The sequence below is a fragment of the Lissotriton helveticus genome, chromosome 7 (genome assembly GCF_964261635.1).
Source record: "Lissotriton helveticus chromosome 7, aLisHel1.1, whole genome shotgun sequence".
Classification (NCBI taxonomy): domain Eukaryota; kingdom Metazoa; phylum Chordata; class Amphibia; order Caudata; family Salamandridae; genus Lissotriton; species Lissotriton helveticus.
Window position 1 is genome coordinate 1915887596 of NC_136068.1, and position 27846 is coordinate 1915915441.

Here is a 27846-nt window from a genome sequence, read left to right on the forward strand (position 1 = left end):
TTAACGATACAACTATCATCATCATCGGACTTCTAGTTATGTCCTGCACGGCACATGATATTCATAACATTTAGCATCTACTGGCTATTATTGATGTTGCGTATCTGTTTGTTCTCCTCTCACCCCCTTATTCATAAAAATAATCTTGCTTTTCTATAGTCTATTGCTTTTCCGAAGAAATGTTTAGGCAACCATGTTGGGCCCAAGAATGGTAGATATACTGTGATACTTCCAATTACGCACACATCTACATTGTTTTATAAATATACAGATAACATATTCTTTGATCTTATTGCAACAGTACTTAGAAATTATCATATGTTTTACTCAACAATTCAGTAATAATCTTTGGTTTGAGACATCTCTCATTTATTGATAAATTCCCAGAGAGTTAACTCAAACCCTTCCACAACCATAGCATGCATGTTGGGTATAAAGTATTGTCATGTATGCATATCCTTAGAATATAAAATCGGTCTATGAGCCTACAAACATGCATCTTTCTTAAAATAGTGCAGCTTCATGAAATGTTGTTTTAGTGTAGACTTTATGTGAACAATAATGAAAATATCCAATATTTCTCTTGGAATGGTTAGTGAGGTTCAACATTGCTTGGGTGGACACCACCTCTAGACTGAAGTGCACTGTTGAATCAGTGCAAGGCTTTCTTCTGAATGAGAACTCTGGTGTCTAAAAAGGCTTATTCTTTCATTAAAACATTTTCCACATAACATTGATACGGCTTCTCACATGAATGCGTTCTCTGATGCTTAGTGAGATTTTGCTTCTGAGTGAAGCATTTCTCACACTCAGTACATTTATATGGCTTTTCACCGGTATGAGTTCTTTTGTGCCTTATGAGGCCAATTTTCACACTGAAGCATTTTCTACATTCGCTACATTTATAAGGCTTATCTCCAGTATGCGTCCTCTGATGTGTTATCAGATTTCCTTTGTTGATAAAACTTAGATCACAGTCAGCACATATAAAAGGTCTTTCTCCTGTGTGTGTTCTGGTGTGGATAATAAGTGATTCCTTCCTAGCAAACCCTCTTTCACAATCGGTACACCGGTAAGGCCTCTCACCTGTGTGAATTCGCTGGTGTTTTATAAGACTATCCTTATGCCTGAAGACCTTTTCACATTCAGCACATACAAAAGACTTCTCTATATTATTTAGTTTTGGTACTTCAGCTGGTATAACAAAGGTTTTTTTGTAATGCTGATATGTATAGGATTCTACTTCATTATTAACATCTGATACTTTGTCACTTGGAACATTACCCACAGGGTCACTGGAATTGTTATCGTATTCATTAAACATAGGTGAACTCCATTCTAGGTCTGGTTGACTTGCACAAACATTTACATTCCTTGACTGACGGTTTCGTAATATGTTGTTTTCTGAACTTGCACCATCATGTGCTTGAGAATATAAACAAGAAGGCACTTGCAAATCGGACCAACTTTCACAGTGAATAGTTTGCTCTTCTCCTAGTTGCTTGTTGCTCTCTGCTCGTAAGTGAGTTTCAGAATGTGCTCCATCTTCTGAGATGTTGGCCATCCTGGAGAGGTTCCTTCCTGACAACGCTCTACGTGTTCTCCGTTTGTCATAACATATTTGGTTATTTTTTTTGCTCATATTTCTGCAATCTGTTGGAAGAAAAGAAAACAGCAAATGACCTTTCAATTCAATTCAAATATTTATTAAGATATGGAACTCATATGAAGTCCACTTAAAAAAGAGCATACAAATTGCAACAAAAAGAAATTAAACAGAACAAAACTCATTCCACGTTTGAAGTTAACAACAAACAGAATAAAGTGGCAAGGCATATTGTAAGAAATACAAAAAGTACGAGAAGTAATAGGTAGCAGCTAGTTCAAATACTTGATAAAATCCAGATTTCTTCCTCAGCAAAATGTTCAGCTTTAGCAGCAAGAAAATGGATTTTAAAGCGCGGCCTAATATGTGCAAACAACAATTCAATAGCAGCAGTACATGTGCAAAACGCAATCAAGAATCACACTCTGGGTGAGTTTTTAACTTGTCAGCAACACAAAAGTGGGAAATGAACATAGCATCTCCCTCTTGTGCAAACAGCAGCAAAAAACAGCAAATACAATATAAACAAACTCCTTAAAATAATTAAAAAGTTTTAGACACACTGCTTCATTTTTTGGACAAAGTAAAAAATCGCAGGCTGAAACTACATTTTAAACACTATTTAGTAAGAACATTGGCCGAAACCAATGACGGTGGTTCGAGGCCAATGCTGGACATGCAAATAAAACATGATCCAGGGTCTGAGAACTTAGGGGTTGATTCTGATGGCGGACGGATTGCCTCCGCAGGGCTGGCGGGGGCAATCCGTTCGCCATTCTCCCTGAAATTACCCCCCCGCCACATTAGGATGGCTGGGGGGGTCCGTGGCGGACGGCAAGACTGTCCGCCGCTTTTCCGCCGGTCGCATTCGCGACCGGCAGAAAAAGTGCTCACATATGGTGGCGGTGTCTGCGAGACACCGCCAACCATATTAAGATGCTGGCGGTCCAATGCCTTTCCACGGCGGCATTGCCGCCATGGAAAGGCATACGGTCTTTGCTTTGGGGGCCCGTTGTGGGCCCCCAGGGTGAAGGGGGATTGGGGGGTGCACATGGGGGGTACCTATGGTACCCCCCTGCAGTTGCATGCACAATGCGGCTGGCACCGCGCGGCGACTGCCGCTTTGTGCATGCAAATGCACAGCATGCATTTTTAACTTTGCCGCGGGTGCTGCTTAAAGCAGCACCCGACGCAATGTTAAATATACGGGATGTGACCGCTAGTGTGGCGGTCACATCCTAATTCCAAGGGAGGGAACGCCGCTGCCCCTGCGGACGGTCCCTCCACCTCGGGGTGGCGGACGGACGCAGGTCCGTCCGCCATCATAATCGACCCCTAAGTTTGCAAAGGTTGCAGATTTTTCCATTTCCCAAATTTAGGGACCAGTTTGCTGTTAGATCATTTAAAGGTAGAAGGTTCATGCGACAAAGTGTTAAAAATGTCTTGTACCATGTTGTGTAAAGTTTTTGTCCTGGTTACTAGCTTTAGTCTCTTTTTGGATTTACAGAATTCAATATCTCTATCAAAACTAGTCTTATCACTGGAGGTTTTTAGGAAAGATTTCAATTCTGATGGAAGGAGAGTAGTCACTAATTCTTCTTTAACGGAAACGTTTTTTAAAGCAAATTAAAAATCATAATAGAAGGAATAATTACTTGTCTGACCCCCAACTATTTATTGACACATGAAGCTTCTTAATGAGTCTTGCTCGCTATTTTTCAAGTGGTATCCCCAGCGTAAAACCCTAGTTAGACCTTGAATATAAGAACTTATTAAGCCGAACTCCAGCCGTTGGGACTGACGTATTAAAGTTACACAATTTTTGTAATATCTGACCTTCGATTCTATTCCAAAAATTCCAATCCTGGACAGGGATGGACTCGATGGCATAGAACAGTGTTGGTGACATTTGTACTTTAAAAACCATTAATACATGTAAAAAGTGCCTTCTACCCGTAGCATTATAAAAGATACGCAAACCATTGCCATGAGATAATACTTTACAGGTGCTACCTTTCTAAATTTGAAATAAAAACATGCATATTACTGAACAACATGCAACTGTTGTGCTAAACTAGTTCACTGGCAGAAGGGCAAGTGAGAGATGCACATTTGAAGTAGATGAGGACAATGACGGCAGTGTTGCATCCGCTGTAAGGTGAGTAACTGTACACCAGGAAGACGAATTACTCTAGCAACATGCACAGACTAGTCAGCTGGTGGCTGAGGAGAGCGAAGGGGAGAAAGTAAGTAGGCAAACAAAGATTTGTAATATAACAAAATAGGGAACATATACAACCTGCCCTGAAAGCACTCTAGTGAGTACAGGTTAGAATCCACAATATTAAACATGATTTATGGTTCTTCTAAAGTAAAGGGGTTAACAAGGGTAGTCCAGAGGTGGAGATCTGCTATCTGGAAAAGCTTCCAGTAGAGGAAATGCTTGCATAACCTAGTAGTGTAACAATAAGGTCTTGCCCAAATACTCCCATTGGGAAACTCAGCAATCTTGATGTCTCGTGCCAGGCTGTGTATCCAGGGTCAGACAGGAGAGCTTATTGAAGTCCTGCAGAGCGGGATATGAGGTTACCCCACCAGCCCAGCCTGACAGACCACTAAGGGCCATCACCCTGAGGTTCCGTGATCATTTTTGCTCGTGTTTGTAACATTGTCGTAAATACATAATTTTGGTATCAGTGAACCGCAAATGGTCCATTTAGTATATCCTGGTATTTTCGCTATGCTACGAGCAAGAGCACTCCTGTTACCAACACATTTGTGATTTACCCATGGCATCCATCTTAGATCACGGAAGCCATTTTGTATTCCTTGCCCTCACATAGTCAATGGACACGCACTGACCTCTTTTTCATTAAGGACACGTAGGCTTTAACCGGCAATTCACCTTGCTAGTGACACGTGCACCTTAGGCCAGCAACGCTGTGGCAGCATGACTCGGCAAGAACTGCCTTCCCAGCCTGAGGCCAGTCCTGCTATACTGGTTCTTGTGTTCGTTGGCCTGATCATGATTAAGCGGCCGAAGCTGGTAACCGTGCCCATTTACGACCCACAAACATTTCTTATCCTGTCTTTCTATCTTCCACACCTGGCTCTACTCCTTTCCTTCTGGGCCTTTATTAGGGGGAGGTAACGAAATTTACGATGAGGCGGTCCGGGTCTTGAATGAAGAATTGACATGGGATTATGATGGACTAGTGGGAACCCCTCATTCGTAATGTTTTGACATCAGATACTGTTGACGATTCCTGTGCAACGCCAAATATTTATTGTTTAAGACACAAATGTTTAGAACTGTGGTAACATGTAAAGAATTTGCCTGAAGCCCAATATTTAGTATATAAGGAGCAATCCTCTTTGTACAAATCGAACAGGCTCCTAGATACTGCCCATGTGTAGTTTCTGTGACTTCTGTGTCCCTGCAGTAATAAACCTTTGGTCTTTGACGCCACCATCGAGAAGCCCGTGTTTCTGTTTGTTTGTGTACCAAGACAGGTTGAACTCCGGGGTCTTCGGGTGTTGTCCCTGACACCTCTGGACGGAACTAAAAAGTCCAGAACTCCATTTGGCGCCCAACGTGGGGCGACGTCATTCGGTACCGGTCCAAAAGCCTGAAGAGTTCGAGGAGCTTCGTGTGAAGATTTCAGAGGGAGGCGCCCCACTTCATCGATCCCGGCATATCGCAAAAGTGGCCCCGACGTCCTCTTCCACGAGGGTTCCCGTTCAGACGGCTGCAGTGCTCCGTTGCCTTGACCGTCGCCCTGTCTTGGACCCGAGGTGCAGTCCTCAGTACGGCGAAACGTGACGGGTTTCTCCTTGGTGACGTCTTCAGTGCCTCAGTTAAGTATTCAGTGGTTGCTAGTTAAATATTTTGTGAGGATTGCTCCTGTTTGGATAATCCTTTTAGTTCTCAGTTCAGTTCAGTTCTGTAAGATTATCGCTGGTTATTCTGGTTACGATAATCATTCTGTTCAGTTCAGGTATCGATACATTTGTCAGTTCTGGTAGGCCTAAGTTCGTGGTTCGAGTGCGCATCTTTTCTGTTTGTGTCTTGTTTGTCTTGTGTTCCGGATTATAAAATGGTAAGTCGGAAAAATTGTATGTTGTCTTGTTTTAGTTGCAACAGTGATTCCCGGTTGGAGGACTCGTGTTTGGTTCCCCCGATTGGAACTCCCCTTTATGATCTATATTGCAAATTTGGTGTGGGCCCTATCTCTTATAATGAGGTATGGATCCGCTACACAGAGAAAGACGGTGTCCTTAGTTGGCCACTGCATGGTAGTTTTGAACCTGAAGTTCTCGATAATCTAGAAAGAAGGTTGTTTAAGAAGAAAGCCCGGCCGGCAATGTTTGATTCTTTCCGTTATTGGCGAAAAGAATCTAAACAGAGAGAAATTAAAAAGTTGAAGAAAGAACAGAAAGAGCAAGAGTTGACTTTAGAACAGTCTGCTAGGCAGCTGCAACTCAACGAGTCTGAGAAAGCGATGGAGATGGCCGATAGAGAGCGTAATTTAGCGATAGACAAGTGCTATCCTGCTTTGCCATCGAGTACGGCTAAGACAGTAGAGGACCCTGAAAAGGATCCCCTGTTGTCTTACTTGTTACGATCACCCCCACCGTATGCCCAGGGTGCTACGGCTCCACCTATACCGAATGTTCAATTACCGGTTGCTGGACAACCTGGTGTCCCTGTTCCCGCTCCCCTGAATCTAGTTCCTGTACCTCCTGTGGTCAATATTAATGTTCCTTCGACAACCCCTCTTCTAGGGTTGCCGGCTTCTTTTCCTATGCCTGTGTCACTCACACCTGCTACTTCACAAGCTATCTTGCCTGCTACTCCTACTGTTCCTGATCTATCTATTCCAACTACTACTCTATTCACTGCCTCTGCAAGTATTATGACTCCGATTTCTGTTCGACGAAGAATCACTGATTCTGTCTCCAATATTCTATCTCCCTTCTATAAAACTCTGATTAAGACTCCTACCTCTGACTCTGTGCAGAGACGTAGTCAGCTTCCCAGTACTGAAGAAAGAGGAATACTAGATTCCACTGCCCTTAGATGGGTTTCGAAAGTTGGAAGATATAATGTACAAGATGTATTAGATACATTTATGCAATGGAACGAACCGACACAACGATATGTGTTCGATGAAATGTGTTTCCTTCTACGTGAGGAATTGGAAGAGGATGACCCTGAATCAAATTTAGGAGAATTAATTAATGTTCAGAAAGAGTTTGCTACAGGTATGATAGTTGGTCAAAATATAAAAGAAGCGATGGAACTAATTTTAAGTTATAGATCCGACTCATCCCTTCTTTCACCGAGAGAGTTAGAGAAACGTAGTACGAAACGAAATCGTCAATATCCAATGAGAGAGGTTCCACCAATTTGGCGCGAAGCTGTGCAAGCTAACGCAAACCTTGGTATTGCAGCCGCTCCGGCCCAATTCCAGAGAGTCTGGATACATATTCCATGGAAACGAGCTGAAGTGTTAGCGGTAAAACAGGCCTTGCCAGATCCGCGTAAAAATCCTGCAGGGTACTACAAAGAGTTGGCTCAAACAGTTGACGCTTGTGTATTGAATCTTGCTGACATAGATCTGCTATTTGGTAACGTAGTACCGCAACCAATTTGGGCTAAAATTCGTAAAGAGAATCATCCAGTTGCCCTAGGTGGTGACTGGGCAGCTATAACTGCAGCGGATGGTCAACAAATAGGTGGTTCCAAACCTGAACCTTTAATTGCTAACTTGCCTGGTAGAATAATCGATTTAATGAAAACCTTAATGCCTGCATTACGCGTTAACTGGGATAAATTGTCCGCATGCAAACAAAAGAAAGACGAAAGCGTCTCCGACTTTTTCACAAGATTCGAGGAGACTTTCGTGGATCATAGTGGTCAGGATATGAGCACAGAAGGAGGCCAGAGATTATTTGTCGATAAATTTGTGCACAATCTGTTGCCAGAACTTAGTAGTAAATTAAAGAATTCTGAAAGTGCGTGGGCTGTCTCTACGACTGCGCAAATACTTGCGACTGCTCAGTACTACGAAAATAGGGATAAAGAAGAGAAGGAAAAATTAGATAAAAAGACGAAAGATTTAAAAACTAAAGTACTTTTACAGCAAGCTTATCCGCCTCGCATGAATCAAACTAATATGCAGCAAGGGTCATATCAAAGAACGGATTATAATTTTCAAAGGCCACAATACCAATGGAATCAATGTGCTTATTGCAAAAAAGAAGGTCATTACAAGAGTGATTGTCCAGTTCGGGCGCAAAATAATGATGCGGCAGCTCAGAGAGGTCGTGGTAGTTCTATGCAAAACTCTAGAGGTCGAGGACGAGGTGCTATGCCTCCACAGACAAGTGATCGCCCCTCTAATTATTTCGACCAGCGTAATGGACAATCTGCCCAACAGAATAGGTCTCCACAGTATCATGTTGAAGACTATTATGAAGCTAGTGAGGAAGGTCAGCAAAGTGAATACTAGGACAGCCATGGACAAAGAGAGGGAGTAGTATCAGTACCAGTAGATCAGAGTGGGCCTTATGTCGCGGTAGCAACATCAGGTATAGTCGAACCGTTTCTGTTGGATACTGGTGCAGCAAAAAGTTCTATCATACATGCGAAACTCCCTGGCGCACCTTTGTCTGGCTCAACAAACGTTTCAGTAGGTTTTTCGGGCGCCCCTGTTCACAACCCTGTTTCTGGTCCTTTGTCTATTTCTGTTGGACCCCGTCAATTGAAAGCACCCCTGATTTTGACGACAGGTTGTAACGAAAATCTGCTTGGTTTAGACTTGTTAAAACGCCTGTACGCGACATTGTACTGTTCTCCAGCAGGAGTACAGCTTACGTTGGGTAAAAGAATAATCTCTCCGATGTACTTGTCGATGGATGCGCTCCCACCAGAGCTGCGTTCACTCCCTGATACTCTTTGGGCGACTGGTCCTAATGATGTAGGCCTATTGGAAATTCCACCCTATGTAGTAACTTTGAAAGCAAATGTCAAACTTCCACGAATTCCACAATACAGAATCTCTAGTGAAGGTGAGCGTGCGCTCCTACTGATAGTGCAAGACCTGATCAAGAAAGATGTTGTAGAAGAGACTAGAGGTAATGTCTGTAATAGTCCTGTACTGCCTATTTTGAAACGAACTGACCCTACAAAGCCTCCAGTATATAGGTTCGTAATTGATCTTAGAGAGGTTAATAAAATTGTGATCCCACAGTTTCCAGTAGTACCAGACATTACTGCATTGTTAACGTTGATTCCTGCTACAGCAGCATGGTTTTCGGTTGTCGACTTGAAAAATGCCTTTTTCAGCATTCCGATAGCCGAGGAAAGCAGAGATATCTTCGGTTTCTCTCTAGGAGGACGAAGTTTTAGATTTAAACGCGCTCCACAAGGTTATTGTGAAAGTCCATCCATTTACAGTCAAGCATTAAAAAGCCAGTTAGATTCCTTCGTACTTCCTAGTGGTTCTGCTTTAGTACAGTATGTCGATGATCTTCTAGTGGCTGCCGATGACAAGGAAACTTGCAAAACAGCTACGATGTCTTTATTGCATCACTTGTCAGATTTGAATCACAAGGTGTCACCTTCAAAAATGCAATACTGCTGCCAAGAAGTGACCTACCTAGGTCATCTCTTGGCAAAGGAGGGAAGGAAGTTGACCCCAGAGAGAATAAAAGCAATTACACAGATGAACGTTCCTAGCACGCAGAGAGAAGTACGTGCCTTTTTAGGTATTACCTCATATTGTAGGCAATGGATCCCAAATTTTTCTCTTTTAGCAAAACCATTGGTAGCCTTGACTGGGAAAAATGTTCCGAGTCCGGTACCATGGTCTGCTGAATGTCAGCAGAGTTTTTCTGAATTACGAAATACACTGTGTTCAGCACCTGTATTGGGTACACCCGACTACAGTAAGCCATTCACGCTCTATGTCCACGAGAGAGAAGGTTGTGCATTGAGTGTTTTGACGCAGAAATTCGGTGATAAACAACGCCCTTGTGCGTATTTTTCATCAACGTTAGATCCGGTAGCTAGAGCATTGCCTAGTTGCTTGAGAGCTACAGCCGCAGCTGCAGCTTCCATTCGACAATCTGCTGGTTTAGTAATGAACAACATGTTAGTAGTCATGGTTCCTCATGCTGTGGATACACTCATGAACCGAACCAAGACGCAACACCTTACCAGTGCTAGATTATCAGGTTATGAACTGACACTGTTAGCTAGTCATATTCAGATCAAAAGATGCAATGTATTGAATCCAGCAACATTGTTGCCGACTAGCGAAGAGTCGAGTGATTCCGAACCACACGACTGTTGTTTCAGAACTGAGGAAGAAACAAAAGGACGAATCGACCTAAAAGACACTCCGTTGTCAGAACCAGATGGCACGTTGTATGTTGACGGGTCTTGCTTCAAATTGGAGAATGGTGATGTGACTGCTGCTTATGCAGTAACGACTTTGAGTACGATTGTGGAGACTGCAAGAGTGAGTCAGAATTCTACCCAGGCTGCAGAATTGATCGCGCTAACAAGAGCGTGCGTTTTAGCTAAGGGAAAGAGAGTGAATGTGTTCACAGATAGTCAGTACGCGTTCGGCGTGGCCCATAGTTTTGGCCGTTTGTGGAAAGAGAGAGGTTTCATTACGTCCCATGGGACTAAGATTCAACATGGTCAGCTAGTTAATGACTTGTTGGAATCTCTAACCTTACCGACTGAAGTTGCGATTGTGAAATGCAGTGCTCATAAAGCAATCACGGATGATGTTGGTCGTGGGAATGCTTTTGCTGATGAGATTGCAAAACAGACAGCTAGAAATATGATGAGTAGAATGTATGTTGCAACGTCTGCAAGATGGATTTCTGAGTCTGGAATGTGTGAAGACACAGTGGAAAGCGTGAAAGAAATTCAGAAAGAGGCGACTGAGGAGGAAAAACGTGCATGGAGAGAGAGCACGGGTAAATTGGACTCGAGTGGGTGTTGGATTGACTTGTCGGAACAACAGCGTTGGATGTTGCCTGATGCGTATGTGCTTGCAGTAGTAACGATGGCGCATGGATCAGCGCACATCAGTTCAAAAGGGATTTGTAAGATGTTGGCTCCGGTCTGGAAGAATGACGGGATTAGTAGGTGTGCAGAGAGAGTGGTGAGGAATTGTATGGTATGCTTGATGCATAATCCTGGCAAGGGAATCCCCACACCTGCAGGTCACTTCGCTCCTCCTTCCTGCCCTTTTGAAGTGATCCAGCTAGACTTCATTCACATGGACCGTTGTAATAACCTGAAATACGTCCTAGTGGTAGTTTGTGCTTTTTCCAGATGGATCGAAGCATACCCACTCAAGGACAATACTGCCTTATCCACTGCCAAAATTCTTCTTAAAGAATACTTCCCCAGATACGGAATGCCACGGATTGTATGGTCAGATAACGGAAGTGAGTTCGTAGGGAAAGTTATGCAGAGTGTGTGTGCCGGCCTAGGGATTAGGCAAAAATTCCATAGTGCAAATCATCCCCAGTCCGCGGGTTTAGTCGAGGGTTACAATGGCACCCTTAAACTGAAACTCGCTAAGATACAAGCATCCACGGGTTTGTCCTGGCCAGACGCATTGCCTTTGGCTTTGCTATCAACAAGAGCAACTGTACATTCTAGAGTAGGGCTTAGACCCTACGAAATAGTTTTCGGTCGTCCTGCAAATGTTTGGGGGGTACCTAGACCGAAAGAATTTAAGCAGCTGGAATACCCAATGTTAATTGATTACCTTTTCGACTTGACTGCTAAATTAAGTCTTATTCACCAACAGGTTTTCGATGCATTGCCAAAGCCATCAGAGAGTCCAGGCCATCAGCTGAAACCGGGTGATCAGGTGGTCATCCGAAATTTTGCAAGAACGAAAAATCTTCAGCCCAGATTTATTGGCCCGTTCCAAGTCCTGCTAGCAACGAGAACTGCTATTCGTGTGGCCGGAAGAAGAAATTGGATCCATACAACACACGCTAAACGTGTGCCTCTGCCACTTCCTTACGACAACTGGGTAAAGAAAGGAATCGGTGCCTCTGAAACGGAACAAGTCCCCAGGTTCATACCTTTCAGCGATGCAGAACTGATCACGGATTCACCAAATTCTGACTCTCCTCCTGAAAATGCTCTTTTGAACCCTGAACATTTGTCATCTGCACCAAAAGAACATTTGCCATCTGCGAACGTGAACATTGCAACGTCAGCTGAAAATACATTGTTTCCAGATCAGACAGCTCCTGCAAAACTGAGATACAACTTACGTTCTCGCAATATGGACAAATAAAGCAGGAAACTGCCTATTTTCATATTTGAATTTGCTATACATTGCCTCCAGCCAGGAAGTTTGCTAATACTTTGTATTGTTTCTTTTTGTTTTAAAAATTGCCTTGCCGTCTGGGTAGCCGTAGGGTCGTGGCTGTGTGCCTAGTTGAATCTGCGGGGGTCCGACACAAGGTCGACCTTTCTGTTAGTTCTGGGAACTCCCAGGGCTGATAGAGGCATTTTCATCTACGTACACATCATCAGTGGTCGCGAACGGTCGTAGAAGATGGAGCTTCCTGAGCTACAACGAGAAAATGTAATTTATGTTCGCAGAAATAGACTGTACAGAATACTTCACAGCAAATGCTTTCTAATACAATGTGCAGTTACATTTTTAATTGTTTTAATAACGTTGGTGGGTGGAATCATCTTTTGCATACATTTGATTTTTATGCCAGTAACTACAGTGCCTCCCCTTAATCCTGTTACTTCTACAGTTTCTTCTATGCATTCTTTTCACTCATTTCCTGAACACGAACAAGCTCGACGCTCAGAATTTATGAACAATACATTTGTACAGCTCTTGCATCAACACCAACTGATAGTTAATACTACAGACTGCTGGGTGTGTGGGTTGATACCTCACACTATGGATAAAGGCATTCCCTATCTAGTCTTGCCTTTTAGCTATAATGGATCATTTCAGGCCTTTCAGACCATTTTTTCATATGCCCTTGAGACCTATCCTCCGCGTCCACCACGGTCCACTAAATACAACTCAGCCAACAAAGCTTTAGTCCAGGGAATTATTGATATGATTAAAGACGTCAATAATACTCCATCTTATCCTAAAGATGAATTGCTGGTGTATTTGACTTGGAACTCTACAGAGTACCGCCTTAGTTTGGGAGAAAGCAAGCGTAAAAGCTCCACTTCAGTTTGGGTCGTGCCTCACCGAGGTCAGGTCTGTTTGCAAGGAAATGGGAGAAATCCGAGAGCTCAGCTAGGGAGCAGCGAGTGCGTTGAGACTTACGTATTTCCGTCTGACTCCTCCCCTGCCTTTCTGACTGCTAGGGGTACCTACTTCATTTGTCAGGACAGAGCATATACATGGCTGCCTGCTGACTTTTCAGGTTCATGTTATATTGCTCGATTGTTACCTCCGACATACACTGCTCCTTCAGATTATCACAAATCCAGAGTAGCAAGAGGTGTCTTCAGCAAGGAAGATACCGCTGGTCAAGAAGCTGGAGACTTTTTCAAAGGTTTCCTTCCGTTTTGGGGGCCTATGGCCAATAGTAGAAATCTACGCCAACTAACACGGGTAGTTGAATCTACTATTACAGAAACTGCTGGTGCCCTTAGTAACTTAACAGCTGAGCTTCAGGCGGATCGTCTCATGACGTTGCAGAACCGTATGGTTCTAGATGTAATACTTGCAGATCGAGGTGGGGTATGCAGAGTGATCCAATCGAGCTGCTGTGTCTTTATTCCTAATAATGCTCCAACAGTCTATGAAGCAATCTCTAAGTTACATAAGATTTCCGACTCTATACACATAGATAAGGGAAACTGGTCCTTCATGGAGTGGTTTTGGACTCTGGTATCAGCGTGGGGATGGAAGGTTCTAATGGTTATTGGTGTCATCCTAGTATTTCTGTTCTCGTGCTGTCTTATTATCCAGTGTGGTCCCGCTCTGTGTAGTCTCTGTGCTGCAACCTGTTTCAGAAAACCACCTGCATTTGGAGAAAAGGCACGAGGCAGGATGATGACACAACGACATGTCGCTGACCTAATGAGCATAGAAATGGACTCTGACTCTGATATAGACTGAGTAATTGCCTAAGTAAGGGCAAAAGGAGGGTCTGAGGTTCCGTGATCATTTTTGCTCGTGTTTGTAACATTGTCGTAAATACATAATTTTGGTATCAGTGAACCGCAAATGGTCCATTTAGTATATCCTGGTATTTTCGCTATGCTACGAGCAAGAGCACTCCTGTTACCAACACATTTGTGATTTACCCATGGCATCCATCTTAGATCACGGAAGCCATTTTGTATTCCTTGCCCTCACATAGTCAATGGACACGCACTGACCTCTTTTTCATTAAGGACACGTAGGCTTTAACCGGCAATTCACCTTGCTAGTGACACGTGCACCTTAGGCCAGCAACGCTGTGGCAGCATGACTCGGCAAGAACTGCCTTCCCAGCCTGAGGCCAGTCCTGCTATACTGGTTCTTGTGTTCGTTGGCCTGATCATGATTAAGCGGCCGAAGCTGGTAACCGTGCCCATTTACGACCCACAAACATTTCTTATCCTGTCTTTCTATCTTCCACACCTGGCTCTACTCCTTTCCTTCTGGGCCTTTATTAGGGGGAGGTAACGAAATTTACGATGAGGCGGTCCGGGTCTTGAATGAAGAATTGACATGGGATTATGATGGACTAGTGGGAACCCCTCATTCGTAATGTTTTGACATCAGATACTGTTGACGATTCCTGTGCAACGCCAAATATTTATTGTTTAAGACACGAATGTTTAGAACTGTGGTAACATGTAAAGAATTTGCCTGAAGCCCAATATTTAGTATATAAGGAGCAATCCTCTTTGTACAAATCGAACAGGCTCCTAGATACTGCCCATGTGTAGTTTCTGTGACTTCTGTGTCCCTGCAGTAATAAACCTTTGGTCTTTGACGCCACCATCGAGAAGCCCGTGTTTCTGTTTGTTTGTGTACCAAGACAGGTTGAACTCCGGGGTCTTCGGGTGTTGTCCCTGACACCTCTGGACGGAACTAAAAAGTCCAGAACTCCAACCCAGTGGCCACCACCTATTTTCACTTGAGGGTGCGATTGTGCATGTTACTTTTAGTACATTTTCTAAGTGATTTCGGCTTGTTCATTCAACAGGTAAATCTCAATGCAAGACAAATTCACAATGCTATTTGTATATTTTGCAGATCAGATCTAATGAACATACTGGATAACAATGCTAATTAAGGATAATGCTTTGCGCATAGGTGTTTATCGAGACCTTTCTTTCAAAACTAAATAAAAGAGGAAGTAAGTCATGTAGCTGAACTGAAGACAGCGTGACTTAAAAAACCTGGGCCTAGATGTATCAAGCCGTTTGCGAATCGCAAAGGCCGAAATTCGCAGAATTTCGGCCTTTGCAAAATCGCAAACGGTCTATTTGCATGTTTTGGCGTGCATCAAAAATTCGCAAAATAAGGAATTGCAAAAAATTGCGATTCCTTATTTTGCCATAGCATTTAAGGAATCGCAATTTTGCGATTCCTTAAATGCTATGTATGTAACATTTTTCAATTGCGAATTTTGGTTAAGATATCGCAAATTAACACCAACTTGTAGTTGATGTTAATTTGCGAATTCTTTTAAAAATGCACTATTTGGCATTTTTTAAGGTGGCATGTGACGCACATACATGCCCATAGGGCATGTATGTGCGCCATATGCACACACATGTACATTTCAGGGGTGCAGCAGGGTGTCTTTGAGACACCCCTGCACCCTTGAAATTATTCTCAATTTGCGAATTCGCAAATTGAGAATTACTTCACAATCATTCCTATGGGTCTCCTGGCCCATAGGAATGCATGGGAAATTATTCCTTAATTGCAAATTCGCAAAATGCGAATTCGCAAATAAAAAAGATTAAGGAATCGCTAAAAAATAGCGATTTCTTACATACATCCCGTTTTGCGATTTCTAAATAGCGATTCCTTAAAATTCGCTATTTAGGAATCGCAAAGGGGTATGTTGATACATCTACCCCCTGGTCTGAACTCTAGGCTTCATCTCTATGTCTCTGAATAATGTGGTACTAGGTAAACAACTTTATCGCACTGCACCACACTGTTACTAAACTGCAAAAGTTAATTGGTCAAGAGTCTGCCTAATAAAAACAAATCGACTCATACATAACGTAATAGAGTGAAATGGTGCTCCGTATGCTTCATTTACCATTCATATATCCAGGTGCTGGCAGACCTCCCCCCCTCCTGCCCCCACAGTAGGAAACTGTTCACACAACTCTGTGTGCTACTTTGATCTAAAGCTAGGTTTGTACCTAGTTGCTGAAGTAGGTGACCAGGAAAGCAGAACAAACACATTGGCAACAACTTGTGATGGCGCTCCATCTTAGGGATTTGTATGTTGGGTGTATTTTCTTTACATCTGTTGGTTCAAGGAATGCTGATCCCCCTCCCCCATACTGCACTGCTTCAGAAGGGCTCATGGAATAAGGCCATCCCCATCCCCATGATCAGATGCAGTCCTGAAAATTCCTGAAAATTCTTCTAACACTAAATGGCTCATGAAAAAAAATAATTGAGGTCCAATACTAAATGACTCAGACAGAATGCCTTCTTGACATCCTGGTATGGATGAGAAAAGGTTTTGTGAAACTGCATTTAGCAAAGTCAAGTCAGAAGTAATGCAAAGTGAGCAGAAGGACAGATCAAACTGATTTCAGTCATCCACTCAATTCACTGCAACTCTACTGCCTTGTGGAAATCACCAAGAGACATCAGCCTCACATTCAATGACAATACAGCCGGCAACAAGGTAAAGTGCTGCACTTTGAAGATAATAACCGGTAGCAAAACACGTCTATCAATATCCTAATGGCATTAAAATGCCAGTGGCAATCCTTATAGTTGCTTGGATTACTACAATTCGGGATCATGCTAACAGTTTTAGTTATGGCACACCAAGAGAGACGGTACAATTCTTCAGCCACCAATCTGAAACTTTCCAACCGGCTCCCACAAGCTTTATTCTATTCTATCAGCACCAGGTTCAGACTTGTTATGCAGGCAAGGTTAATGAGAGAAACCCTGATTATTCACCTGTGCTGCTGCTGCTGGTGCACTCTGTTCTTTCAAAGACCGAATGCTCTTCAAAATTGGACTCTTCCTCTTTTTCTTCCTTGAAGATGGGGGATATCGCTGCCTTTGTAATCGCATGGTCTGATACAAAAAACATATCAAAGGAAAAAACACAAAAACTAAGAACAGGCATGTTTATCCTTTATAAAATATTGGAGAAACAAGAATCTGTTTAAACCATCAGAAGGTAACATCAGGAGAGCGAAACAAGACGAGGAGGCGCGAGCATCCTGCAACGCGTCTCAGCAAGAGCTCGTGAGCGGGATGCTTAGATCTGATCCATGCTACAATGGGCATTATAACAGCGAGCAATTGGGCATTGTTTCAAGAATCGGAGAACTATAAGTATTTTAACAAAGAAAGATGGAAGGCGTCAGAGGGAATGAGCTATTTGCAAACGAGGAAGCATGAGAATGTGTTTTGTGGAAAGACCAATATTTTAATGTAGCAATGTAATGAAAAGGGTGGGCCCATATTTTGTAATAAGAAGCAAATGCAAATTAGATACATTAAAAAAATATTTAAAAAAAGGCTGCTTTTAAATGGAAAAAATGAATGGTAGCAGAAATGTGGAGTACATTTGTAAAAGCAAGGTAAAGAAGAGAAGCTGGACAAGACAACGTTACAGTGCAAATCTAAAATAAAGGAATCATGATTGCAAGACAGGGTTATCTTGAAAGGGGCTAATCAGAAGTTTTCAGCAGGAGTCAAAAATCCAGTTATAGGTACACCTAGAGCAAATGAGAGGTGGTTCAGCGCTCTGCAATCACAACAAAGTACAAATTCAGAGCAATAAAAACTGACCTGAGATGGAGTCGTGACATCTTTTGCTTGCTTCAAAGTTGTGATCGTGCAGCATTCCTTCACCATCACTCTCCTGCTCAGTTGCCGGCAAAAGTTTGGAATTAGGAACTTTGATCCCTGGTGCAGCAGATAAAAAATATGCCATTTTAAAAGAAAGAGTCATTATTACTAGGAACTTCAAAATACATTTCTACCAAAGTAATTTGGTTATCCCAGAAGAGGGTTTACATTTTCGATATGAGGTGCCGGGTGTTCGAGATCAATGCTTCAGGGCATTTCACACCAGCTTTCTTGAATTTCTTTACTTTCTTAAATATGAAGAACACATACACAGAACTTGAAAGCAAGTGAGGACTGTCAAGTATGTGCTTACCGCTCTTGACGTTTTCGCATAACTTTCTAACTAACGGTTCCGGTGTTTTGGAGGTGTAGCTCACTTTAGGAGAGGTGTGTGGATGAGGCAGAGTGAAAGAACTGTCTCTTTTCTGCGTGGTCATCCTAGATATTTCACCTTTTGCTGGACCATATAGTCTTGCTGGCTTTAGAAATTGGTCAACTTTAACCCTGCTTTTCAGTAGTAAAATGCTTTTGCTTCCCATTTAAACATGGTCAAATTGGCATATTCACGATTAATGTATTTAACTTACCCATAAGTCCCACGTATATGGTACAAGTTGTACGAGCGACCCGGAAGTTAAATGCCGTACTTCCATTCCATACGACCATTTGACAGGTCAAGACAAGGGGTGGGCGGAACTCACGAAATTTCACTCTGCGAAATTCCGTAGAGTTACATAAAAATTCAGCGAGATTCTATAGAGTTCTGTCAACAGACAGAAATAGACATGATACGCAGCTGGCGGTTGTGCTGAGTGGGAAGCCAGACCTTGAGGCCCCCAGGTTCAGAGGAGGGCTCTTGGCGGTGGCTGACTGGATGACAGCCAACTGCCTTCAGTTGAACGCTAAAAAGACTGAGATACTGGTTGTGGGTAAACATCGGGACATGTGGAGTGATGAATGGTGGCCCCCCGAGTTAGGTGTTACGCCTACCCCGGTTTTGGAGGTAAAAAACTTAGGGGTCTGGCTAGACTCTGCCCTCACTTTTTGCGCTCATACTAAAAGAGTTGCAGCCACTTGCTTCGGGATTCTTCGAGGACTCAGACCCATTTTGAAGTTCTTTGACGCCTCTACGAGGCAGTTGGTTAGCCAGGCCACCATTTTGTCTCGGCTTGATTACGCCAGTTCGCTCCTGTTAGGGGCGAACCGGGCGGAAATCGCCCGGATGCAGCGCATCCAAAATGCTGCGGCCAGAGCACTGGTGGGGCTTCCGAGGTCCTGCTCTGTGAGTGCAACTATTCGGTCTCTTCATTGGCCACCTATGGCGCAGAGGATCGATTTTAAAACTCTGTGTCTGTCCTTTAAGATCCTCAAGTTGTCCTCCCCCCAGATCCTTGAGGATCTGCTCACACCATATGTTCCCTGTCGCGCCTTGAGATCCGCCGGTCAAAACTTGGTGGTAGTGCCTCGTTTCAAATTGTGTACAGCTGGAGGCCGGTCCTTCCGGGTCATGGCGGCTAAACTTTGGACCTCGCTTCCGCCCATATCCGTGCACTTGACAATCTGCTTACATTTAGGAGGGCCATCAAAACGCATTTGTTCCCTAAAGATTCTTAATTCTCTCCCTCTTGCTCCTGCCCGTATTCTGTGCGGTGTTGTGTTTGTTATCTGTCTGTTCAAAAGCGCTGGGACGCCCCTTTGCTGGGGCAGCTGTGCGCTATAAAAATCAATTTAACATAACATAACATAACATATAATGCCAGTAGCACTTTCTGCGCTGAAAAATCAGTGCAAACAGCATCACACCAGAGGGCACAGCTACTCCAATTGATTTTGCGGCAGCTCAAGTATATTTTCTATCTGACAAGCAGCCTTCTGATCGCAAAAGGTCGCGACCGTCAGCGTTGGAAAAGTCTTTTTGTCCTCCTCGCAACTATATATCGTGCTAGGAGATGCAAATCTCAATCGCCAATTTACCGTTCTGGAGTTGTGCACAAGAAAAAATACCACCATGCAGTAAAAGGCGGAATTTGGCCGGAACTCCGTGTTACAAGAGTAACGCAGAGTCACTAAAATTAACGGAGAGTCACTAAAATTACACCAATTCTGCGGGTGGTACTGAATATTCTGCCCCCTCTAGTCACGACGCCTAATCTAGATGTTTATATACCTCCCCCATGTAGGCCTTGCAGCCCACAAGGCACGAGGCATGATTTGGAGACCTTGATAGGCTGACAAAGTGAATCATCAAAATACATTAAATCACAAATGACTGTCCAGACTTGTTTTCAAGGCTGCAAATTGGGGATACCTAAAATATAGTGCCAAAAAGAAGGGGCCCTATTAGTCATCAATTCGATTGGTTATTGAAAAAGCATATACAAGTCTTTTCTCAATGTGTGAAAACTTTAATTTATATCACGTTATTCATACCCTTTTTTTGCAGGAAAACACTATGAAACTCCCTTTTATTACATTACGGCCTTTTGAATAAAATGATCCTGCTAATTCTTTTTTTTTTTTTTCATTTCATAAACTTTTATTCGATTGCCACTTATTATTGCAACCATAAAAAGTACAGAAGCATTAAAATTATACATTTGTAAAAGACGTTTTAGGAGCAAATCCATCATATTATATACAAGATGAATAAAAAGAAAAACACATATGCTATAGAAACATTAACTAAGATATGAATTACTCGTAATTACGTCGATATTTAATACAGGCTTTTAAAAAATTGCCTATGTACTTCGCTATAAAACTTGACTCAAGAGATTGTAAAGATAAGTATGCAGGTCGACAGGTTCTTAAGCCTATTAATCTCAATAAGGGCAGGATCCAAACCTTCCTAGGAAAAGAATAAAATTTACAAAAGAAAAGGGTATGTATTGTTGATCGGGGGGAAAGATCATCACAAGGATAGGAAGTGATTGTGGGAGACCAGTCTTGGACGTTTGGAAAGGTTACAAGCCGAAAGAAGGAATTAAAACGAAACCTTGTTAGAAGGTACTTTTCGTGGTTGTTCAGATGGAAGGTCAGATATGGTTGAATACCCAGATGAGTCTGAACAGCAATGATTTGAGAGTTTGTGGGTTTCACCAATTCTACCGAGCAACTAAGAGCTCTTAAATGGCACAAACACAGCTTTTTGAGTTCTTTCCTCGAGATGTCACTCATGCTGGGAGGGTCCTGGAAAAAGTTGCTACGGTCCATATCCCGGCAAAAATTCCTTATGTATACTAGCCAGGGTATTTTTCCCCAGTTGTCGAGGGCTGTGCAATCCAAGATTAATGAACGCGTTAAGTGGCATTCAATGAACGTGTTAAGTGGCATTCAATGAACGCGTTAAGTGGCATTCAATGAACGCGTTAAGTGGCATTCTAAATCAAGCTTACTCAATATCTGCTAATATTGCCACCTGTTTTTTAAAAGCTCTTTTACGGAAGAGGTAGCATGATACTATGTACGTGTTCATATTTTTGTTTATAGAGCTCACTTCAGACTGCACAAATTATTGTATGTAAGCATTTCGTAAGGGGTCCGTCTGTAGGAGAGTAGGATCTGCTTACTATGGCTACCCCCACTTTTTGCTGGTGTTTCACTGTTTTTCGACTTTTGTCTGGATGGGGCCCTGCTAATCAGGACCCCAGCCTAGCTGCTCCCTCTCTAAAATGATTGCATGTACTTTAGGCACACTCCAGATTGGTTACTGGGTTACCCTTGTGAGTCCCAAGTATATGGTACCTTAGGTTCCAAGGGCATAGGTACGCCAGAGGCCTACCAAGGGCTGAAGCATGTATTATGCCACCCCTGGGAAGCCTTCCAAAATGGCACCACAGGTCTGCTACTGCAGCCTGGGTACGGTGGTGCATGCACCCCTTACTAAGATATAGGGTACCTATATCTACCTTTAAATCACTGACATATATAAACCTTTAATTAACACCTATAGCAGGCCTTATCAATCCTGAAGGCAGGATGCTTGGTTTTTGTGTGAGAGGGTGCCCATGCATGAGCTGGGCCTCTCTGCAGCTTTCGGAGCCTATTCTCTGAGGCTGTTCTGTGATGCAGCCAGACCATATACTCTTAAGTGCATTATAACCTCGCTGTACATGCTAACTTTGGAATGGCTGCATGGAAACATGTTGTGTTTGGTGTCAAACACTTTGGAATCCTACCCCCCTCCCCCCTGCCAGTCCTGGCAGTGGGGGTAGAATTCCACCCTTCTAGAGGGAGAGACATGTACACACTGGTCTGACCGGTAATATTTTTAAAAGAGCCCTGGCATCACAAAATGGATGCCACAGACACGCGTCTGACCTCCTGCTGCTGGGCGAAACTCCAGCAGGGGAGGCCTGGACAATGGGTTTCCTGTCAGAGGGAGGTGTAACCACCTCCCAGACAGGCTTTAGTGTATTGGGGTGGGTGGGTGCATTCAGAGAATGCTTTTCAGCCAGTGCTGGGGGCACACTTGGTGTCCCTGTGCATACCTCAGTTCAAAACGGTTGCAGGGGCACTCAGCCCCTTCTCTGGCGCAAAACTGGACAAAGGGACAGGGGTGTAACCACCCCTCTCCTCAGACCCTCCTATAGGTGGGTCCCCAGAGTATGTCTAACCCCCTAACTTAGTATAAGTATGGGACCCCAATCTTAGGACTTCAGATTACACCTGGACGAAACTCTGCAACATATATCCTGGAACTTCGACATTCTACACAACTAGACACCCTTGGGGTCAAGGAGTGACTCCCCTGTTCAAACAGGCACGAAGAAGCATCTTGCCAGTCTGCATTTCCTGCCGGACCCCGAAGTATTTGCAATTCAGGACGCAGACTTTCAGACTTCTCAGAGGCCGACACAAGATCCCAGCAAAGCTGAGACCCGCAGCCCTCATGAGTGACGTGGGACAGGAACTCCTGGACACCGTGCACATTTGCTAGTACATCGACTTCCCGAGCTTTCCCAAAGTTGCGCATTGGGCTACTTGTAGACCAAGCCCTGAGCACCATCTGCACCGAAGATTGTGGGCCTACACTCCACGAGAGTTCTCTGAACCCGCTTCTAGCATTTCTGCTTGAGGCCCCTTCGCGATCCCTGGTCCGTTGACTGGTGGGTCCCCACGAAGGTAACTCTTCTTTCCTTTGGGCTTCCCTGGTTGCTCCAGACGTGCCCTGATTCCCTACCAAGAAGTGAGTCCCTCAGATCTTGCTGGTCTGCACCGAAGCCAATCTTTGCTTTCTGCATGGGTTGCTGTTGCTAAGGCTTGTTGGGTCCAATCCGGAAACCGACACCTCAAATCCAGCTCCTGGTCATCCTCGACGCCTCCTGGTCCTTGTGGCTGAAGAGTCAAGCTTCACCTTCTTCACCTGAAATCACCCGACATCGGTGGGCATCTTCTCATCGCTTTCCTGGTCACGGGCAAATGACCCAGACTCTGTCCCCACTGCTTTCAGGTTCTTCACATCTCTGATTCACCCTTGGATCCACCCGGACACTTTCCACTTGAAGGCCAGCAGCACTTTGCAGCAGCTCTCCATTGAAATCGACAACGAAACCCGACACGAAAAGACACCTATGCACCCTGCTTCCCTGGGTGAGGTAACTCGAGTACTCCAGTGCTCCCGTGGGTGTTGACTCTAGAACCTCCTATTTCTAAAGGGGTTTGCTCCAAGTCCTCTTCTAAGTGTACATAATCTTTAAAATTCCAACCACTACTTTCCCCATAGATGTTAATGGTGATCCGTGGCTGTGTTTAGACTGCACGCGTCCCCCGTGGGTCCCCTGTGTCACCATCTTGGGTGGTTCCTGGTGGCCCCAGCAGTTCTGAAGGCTCTAGGCCTTGTCTTTATATCAGTCGTGGTTCTTATACCACTTTCCTAATATATGGTGTGGTACGCCCCCAGGGCTCAACGTATATTGTGCTAATTTACTGTGTGCTAAATAAGTTTACTGAATGTACTTTTGCCTCCTCTAGCCTCATAAAGAGACTAGAGGGATGTGTTTAGAATAAATACATATATTTTACATATATACCTAGTGTGGTTCTCCTTTCATTTGGTCATTCATGAGATTCTAGACTGGTAAAACAAGCTGCTTTACATTCATTCAAGACTTAGCCTGAAGACTGCTCTCCACAGCTTTCTATATAGATTGTCTTTAAACCTACCATCAATAAGGGTCGTTTGGACTGGTGCAAGGTGCCCACTAGAATAGTGGACAGCACATGCCAGGCCAACTTCTCACTCCATATAGCTGAGTTAACCAATCGCGGTCCGTACCGAATACCCTAGCTGTTAAAGATTGCTTTAAGTCACAGTTCATATACTCCACAACAGAATTGCACTCAGGAAGATATGGAGGCGAGAAATGCACCTGCACTCCCATGGACATAATCGAATCACGGTAAGCCTTAGAGGCAAAAGCCAGACCTTGGTCTGAAAGAAAAGTGCTACAGGCATAAGTCCCGCCAAAGATATGCAAATATTTTATAACAGTGCGAGCGTCAGCAGAGCACTAGAGCCAAACCCAGAGGAAATTAGTGCATGAATCCACTGCAACCAAAATATATTTGAAAGCATTATCGGATGTTAATGGACTGCAATGATCAAGATAAATACACCCAAACGGGTGGTTAGAAATGAGAAGATGTGTCTGAGGTGGACGCGACACAGTAGAACTCTTAATTTGTTGACAAACATCACAACAAAGCACATATTTGTGAGTCTGCTGGTATAAACATCTCCATCAGTAGCACTGCTGTAAAAGAGAAACTGTAATGACCCTCCTGCATGAGCAGAAGCCAAGCCTTCATGGTAGGACACAATGAGTGATAGTTTGCGATTATCATTGGGAATCAAATGATCACCAACCATAGAAATAGTTACAAATGGTACTTTGTCAGTAGTCATTTGATGAGTATAACATGAAGGGAAACCCTGGGGGAAAGGAGGACCCTCCTTAGATGCGACTATAGCCGCCAAAATGCCATTGTCAGTTTTATTCATTGACTGCTGCTACTTTAACTGTGATTACTGCTGCTACAGTAACTGTGGCTACTGCAGATGTGGCTGCTTCATCAGCCATTGAATTACAAACAGCATGCGCCCACGCATGTTGATGTCCCAATGTATGGACAACATGTGTAATTGGCAAACGGTCCTTCAAAGCAGCCACTTAGATCCAAAGCGTTTTATGCTTGATTGTGCCAGAAAATCATTCTGTTTACAGAAAAACAAATTGTCATTGAAAGACTGTACACAATGAAAAGAGTCACTTACAACAAGGGTGGGTAATTTAGGATCAGCAAATTCAAGAGCTAAAAGTAAAGCTCATAACTCGGCCAACTGGGCCATGCAGTCCCCAAGGGACTGCGTATGAACTAAAGTAGAACAAAAAACCCTGGCCACTACTACACCTACAACAATACCACAAGCTGCAGAATACGCTTGTTTAGAACCAATGGCCGGTTGAGCCGAACCATCAGTGTAAATGATGCATTTGTACTGATCAAGAGGGAGAACCGACGAAGGGAGAGGGTGAACATGTTCATACTAAAGAAACTCTTGAGTTTGTAAAGATGGGTCAAAAACAAAACGGACATCAGAGACGTAGCCCACTGTATCTAAAGTGTATGTAGAGCTTTACAGTTAGGAACATTAGCTTTTGTGTATGCCTCTAAGGCAGGAACTGGAGATACAACAAAAATGTGTTTACCTTGAGCAAAAGGGCGTTCCTTCAGAATAGCTATCTGCACAGCAGTAAGAATTTTCTCAGTAGAAAAAAAAGCAACTTTGCAGGTGAATACAGATGCAATTTGCAGGCTATGGGAACCGTGTCACCCTCATTAAAAGTCACGCAAGTGAAACCAATTGCTCCGGGTAAAAACCAGATGATCAAATTGGTAGTACTTACTCTAGTATGTAAATATTGTGGCGCAAGCAAATCTGATTGTAATACGTGAAACACTGCAGTGTGTTCTGGAAGCCAAGAGGAAGCAGAAAAGGAAGAGTGCATCAATGCGTAGAGTGGCTTGATACGCTGAGCATAGTCAGGAATGTACGTTCTACCAAAATTTCTTAGTAGGGTACACCTATTGCTGTAGGTTTTTCAAGCCTGAATTCTAAAAAAGGTTTTTGACCCTTGTTGTGCTACCGATAGATGCCTTTCTTACTTTTCGTAATGGCCCAACAAATTGCAATTCCAGCACATTGCCGCGCGGAGGTCACACAACATATATTACAGAATCCGGTCCCCAATGTCGAATCTCCTGTGGTCCTTGAGGTTGAAGCAGACCTAGCATACCGCTTTGAAGTTTTTTATTTAAGGGTTACATTTCTCGCAGTGGATGCAAATGATAATTCATTTCATGCTTATACGGTTGCTGTGGTTCCGGCAGCGTATCATCCTTATGCGGAGGTTGAGTTCCTCTTATGGCCTGCGTGCACCAGATTTGGTTTAATGGTGCCCTTCCCCACACTTTCTTTCGTTCGCATGGGGCCCTTAAGTATTGATGGGGCAAAATGGCCTGTATTGGCCGGTTTTACTCCGCATCCCAATTATCCTAATGCTAATTTGGTGAAGGTTTGTTTACTGTATGGGCAGGTAGGTCTTCAGTATAGACGCCTGATTAAATTTATTTCACGTGCCTTCTTGATGGCTCTAACTGGGGCTGCGCCTCCGGTACAGACGCAGGGTGAGAGCCTTGTGATTAGCCATGTTCTTATTAATGGGTAAGCGTCCTCAGGCTTCTGTTTAGGATTGCTCAGAAGATTGAACACATTGATGCTGTCTTTCCTCACACTGGTCCTGTGGAGAAACACAGGATCATTACTATGTATTTACGTAGTGGTCTGATTCCTCTTTTGGCAGAATGCAATATCTGGGGGACAGGGGTTTGCCTCAGAGAATACACTTTGTTTTGGCAAGCCCTCCATGAGCGTTCTCCAGAGCAGTCTAAAACAAGTACAGAATGAACACAGGGCGGGTGCAGCCCTGGATTTGGGGATGAAATGTGTGGGTATTTTTACCATTGCCTCCGAAATGATTCTTTCACATATTAAGGGTGAAGCAGTGTGCTTACAGGTTTGCCAACGCTTTTCGGTGGGGCTGACATTGATCGTTTACGTGATTTGCCGATTATTATTGCTGATGTTTTAACATCCTTGCTTTGTAATTATGTGGGAGTCATGCCATCCTCTCAGGGTAAGCCACCTTTTGAAATGGAGGGGCGTCCAGACTTTCCTAAAATGACATGGGACAAATATAAACAGCAACAGAAGACTAGGTCTCATGCTGGTTCACCACCACCTGACTCTTCTGAACGTAGATATGATTTACTTGATTGGTCTAAGATTAAAACTTCATAGAGGTTTCAGGTTCCTGGTCCTCGTTCCTTTCAGGAATCATCAGATCAACAATTTGGAGGAGGACAGGATTATTGCAGACCAGGCGAGTCCTCGCAACCTAAGCGGGACTCGCAGTGCCAGTTTGGGGTGAAAGGCAAAAAGGAGGAACCACCTCTGTATTGAGCCCCATTTCAGAAGAAAAAAGTTGCTGCTTTGACAGCAAAAAAAGCCCCAGACAGTGAGAACCCTTCTCCTGGACAGCAATTGGGCGGCGACTCTCCTCAACAGCATGGCGGAAGTTACCATAGTGTGGCAGACATTCTGACAGTTTCTGGAGGCAGACCTAACTGACACATTTGTAACTGTTGAAACCGCGGTCACCCGCATAGCTCCCCCTGATAGACTTTATCATGTAGACCTTCAGATCGGATATTAAGCGCACCATTAATGCTATTTTTTGGACAACTTGACATCTTCTTATGGCATTTTACTAGCAGAGGATTGGCCTTCCACATTTGTTTTTGGTAGTCCTCGTGGGAAGTAAGTGATTATTCCTTCTTTTTCGCAATATTTCCCGGATGAGACTAAGAATGCCTATGCTCTTAGTGGGCTCTTGCCTTAGCTCCTGCCATTAACTGCAACCAGGCCAGTTGGGATACGGATTCACCTTTACATGTTCTGCCTGTTCTCACAACCACAATATCCAATAAAACGTGACGCAAAAGCATCCGTTAAAGAAATTCTCACTCAGTTGGAATACCAGGGGATAATTACATCCTGTGTTTCTGCGATGAATAATC

The 27846-nt window shown here is 43.6% G+C and overlaps 1 protein-coding gene across 1 annotated transcript in view; it reads right to left on the bottom strand.

Annotated features, from left to right (window-relative positions):
- Positions 1–347: 347 nt before the first annotated feature.
- LOC144770891 (uncharacterized) overlaps positions 348–27846 on the bottom strand; it is a 40783-nt gene continuing 13284 nt past the window's right edge. Inside the window, exons 6-8 of the mRNA XM_078655680.1 lie at positions 17644–17760; positions 16801–16920; positions 348–1653 (exon numbers count right to left, since the gene is read on the bottom strand). Of these exons, the coding sequence (XP_078511806.1) occupies positions 701–1653; positions 16801–16920; positions 17644–17760 (1190 nt within the window). The 3' untranslated portion in view covers positions 348–700. The remainder of the gene's footprint in view (positions 1654–16800; positions 16921–17643; positions 17761–27846) is intronic.